The sequence below is a fragment of the Amblyomma americanum genome, chromosome 4 (assembly GCF_052857255.1).
Source record: "Amblyomma americanum isolate KBUSLIRL-KWMA chromosome 4, ASM5285725v1, whole genome shotgun sequence".
Taxonomy (NCBI): domain Eukaryota; kingdom Metazoa; phylum Arthropoda; class Arachnida; order Ixodida; family Ixodidae; genus Amblyomma; species Amblyomma americanum.
Genome location: NC_135500.1, coordinates 40,331,825 through 40,335,339, shown reverse-complemented (window position 1 = coordinate 40,335,339; position 3,515 = coordinate 40,331,825). Strand labels below are relative to the sequence as shown.

At 43.8% G+C, this 3,515-nt stretch overlaps 1 protein-coding gene across 1 annotated transcript; it reads left to right on the top strand.

Moving 5' to 3' along the window:
* Window positions 1–1,037: 1,037 nt before the first annotated feature.
* Window positions 1,038–3,218, top strand: LOC144127884 (uncharacterized). The gene is made up of 2 exons (XM_077660860.1): window positions 1,038–1,112; window positions 2,874–3,218. The coding sequence occupies exon 2, from the start codon at window positions 2,885–2,887 to the stop codon at window positions 3,104–3,106; it is 222 nt and encodes a 73-aa protein (XP_077516986.1). The 5' UTR covers window positions 1,038–1,112; window positions 2,874–2,884; the 3' UTR covers window positions 3,107–3,218.
* The last annotated feature ends 297 nt before the right edge of the window (window positions 3,219–3,515 follow it).

The following is a 3,515-nucleotide window of genomic DNA, read 5'->3' as shown; positions in this document are numbered from 1 at the left end:
CAGTAAAAGATGAAGGTGCCGGCACTAAAAAGTAGGCAGAAAAGCACAAAAACGAAAGCAAATGAATAATACAAAACAAGATTAACAACAAGGCTAAAACAATTAAACCTAGAGTGAATTATGGAAACAACAATAAACAAAGGTAAAGGCGACGCGAAAATGACAAAGGCTAGAACCAGGCTAAAATCTATGAAGGACAGAAACAACAAGCAACAGGAGTAAAGGTGCAGGGTTAAAAAGGACACTTTAAGTGTTACTTTCTAAAAACGAGATTCTAAAACCAGCACCAAGAACTTAGGGTTGTTCCTGGCCTCCAGAAATAAACGTTGACTGACAGATTATTCCTATTATGGTGTAATAATAATATAGGTGATATATTAATATCGTTAATAAGATAATAACACAGGAATATTGGCAAAGGATCGTAGGGAAATAATCACACCATTTCTTAACCGGGGAAGTGAAACCTTTTCTGCTGTATTACATCGGATAGCCTGCGGTGTTTTTTGCAATGAAATAAAAAAGCGTCAATCTTTAAATATGCGCGTTAACTTTCATTTGCACCTTGTTTAGTGCTTGCCGATCGCTTGTAAGTTTTACACACGAAGCAACTGCTCTTTCTACGTGCGTATGAGAAAACAATACACGCTTCCCAGATGTTTCTTATTAGGAGGTTTGCCAGAGTATACCAATACGGGTTCCACGAACGCCTACTCGGCTCCGTAGGAAACGTCCGCGTGCCCTTGCCCGTCCCGTCCAACTATTTCATCATAGCTGAGAGTACCACAGGAAGGTTATGCAGGAAGCCGAGGTCGCAATAGATGCATTCAAGGTCACTAGACGGGCGTTGTCTGTAGCTCATCGGAAAACTGGGAATGCATTCTCACCCTCTACGCTTACGGAGTCTTAACTGCGCTTCCGAAAATCCCCTCGCCAGTCCTGATGTGTCAAGCGAAAGGGGCTTTCCCAGTAAATAGCCTCACTCTCTCCACTCGAACAACACAGGCGAAGGACACGTCGGTACTTATGCCGATAGCGGCTATATAAACGTAAGAGTGAGTCCCCTGAGAACACAGGCCACTTTGTGCTTACAGTGCGTCCAGCAGCAACAGGTGAGTAGGCGGTATTCTAACCCCTGGAAACTTAACTGTGTAGGTTCTTTTGTGTGTTGTGGGTTTCGCGCTGACGAGTTTAGAGGAGCAGAATAGTTTTTCTTTATGCTTGCGCTGCATCAGATAGACAATGGTAGTCTATGTTTACGAAATTAGCGAGCAGTACGAGAAACCGTTTTTTGAGAGTTCGGGACCTGGTTTTTGCTACAGCGAGTCAATGGGCTCAAATAGGAATTTAATACTGGAATCAAAAGTCTCTAGGAAGCATGAAAAGCGATTAGGCGAGCATTATCTCCCATTTTGACTACTACAGGTGAGACCACGTTAGTCCAAATTTCTACGGCTGGTGGCCACCACGTAATGGAGGTGCTATCGCCTTTATAGCGCACTAATTCTGGAGGATTTTGTTCCCGATTGTATGCGGTATAACGAAATAAATTCCTGAAAACGCTGCATTAGCTTGAAGGAAGACATATCAATTTCCAGGTGATTCCGTACACAACCAATACGAATACATCACGTCGGCTGGAGCTGAAGTCGGAAAAAAAAAGCATGTCTTCAAGCAGCGCGTTTTTTTATACAAGATAGTTCCATACGACGCTGCCAAGCTACAGACAAGGCGACATAATTTTCGCTGGCTTTGTGCCATCCATAAAGTTCTATTTACAGCATTCATCACCTCACATTATTACGTGACAGCCTTTCTTTTAAAGTTTCGGTGACAAAATATTCCATGATTTCTATAGGTATGCTTGAATTGATGAACTTGTTTTCTTTAGGAGTCTCTGATATTACTTCCTTAGCCCGCTAAAAAAATGACTCATGGAAATAATAGTTCTTGAAACACAAGACCTTCCATTGACAAGGAAAAAAAATTCAAGGTGCAGGAACAGCCCGCAGAAATCACAAGCAAATGAAACGGGACCCACTGACAGGAATATCGGTGTTGCAAATGATTATTTATTTCTTTATTTACAAATACTGCTATCCCATGAACTGGCACATTGCAGGAGTGGTACAGAAGGTTTCATATAGAGTTATATTAGGAAAGTGCATGATTACAAATGTGAGTGCAAAACTTTTGCACAGAAAACCGGACAGCATCAATAGCAAAATACGTGATTAGGTAATTGTCGCACAAAGTGATCGACAGACGTCTCGTGTAAAGTGTCATCTAAATAGTTTCATAATTCGACCGTGGAAGGAATAAATGAAAATTTGAAGCTGTCTAAAGCGGCGTAAACAGTAAGATGGTGAGGGGGTTGGTACGGCGAGTGACACGTGCTGGAGAACTGGCGAAAGACCTAAAAGCGCCACTTACCTAAATTGCCTGACATCCCCACTTAGTGACTTAAGTGTGCCACCAGTAGCAAACACCAGGAACCTCATAAGAAGTATCTTCATTTGCAATGCACGGTAAACTAAAGGGATGCGATGGGATGGTGGGTGACGATGTTCATACTGATTGCCCACTCCTCGTAGAGGCACTGTAAAATCGCACTTCTAGCACGCGTCCTGCGCTCACACCAACTAATTATGACCGCCAGAGGATAAGATTTTCAGTACCAAAGTTCGAAATTCCCGCGGTCATTACTAATATTCAGCGCCGTGCAACACACGCTGGCAGCCGCGGACACCAGAAGCATTTGTGCACTATATGTGGTGTTGATACTGGCACTCTCCTACTTTTCAGTTCAGGAGAATTAGCGACTCAATTGGACTTTCAGATGATGTGCAATGTACGTGCTCTTCTTTGCCCAGGAAATCCAATCATGATTGCCGTCAGCAGCAAGTCTTTCCTGGTCGCCCTCGTGGTGTTGGCCGCCCTGTGCAGCCTGGCAGCCGCCCAGTATGGCTTCGGCCGCGGATTCGGAGGCTACGGTCGCGGTTTCGGTGGATACGGCCGCGGATTCGGAGGCTACGGCCGTGGCTTTGGCGGATACGGACGTGGGTTCGGAGGCTACGGTGGATTCGGCCGAGGATTCTACGGTTGAAATTGAGCTTTGAAAACATCGCACAAGGCCTGACACTTCGCTGATGAACATTACAATGCCCCGACATCTTATATCATGGGATTCTTTAAAATAAATATTTATTCTCGCTTAACCAACTTGTCTTGAGCTCCGTGTTCCACGTAATTTGTTTTACCTGCGTAAATTCCCAGTCCTCTGCCACTGGAAAATAAAATGAGGCATAAGCTCTCCGCTTGGCAAAACGACTTCGCACGTCTTACTTGAAGGTTACGAAGAGGGAATTACATGAATGAACCCGAATATAACCAATTCGACGGAATCGCGAAACTGCTCGATATATATGTTACTCGAACTATAAAAAACGATAATATACTTATCCGTAACCTAGAAGTAATAATGCATTTCACCCACGCTTGTCTCCTGCTTTTTG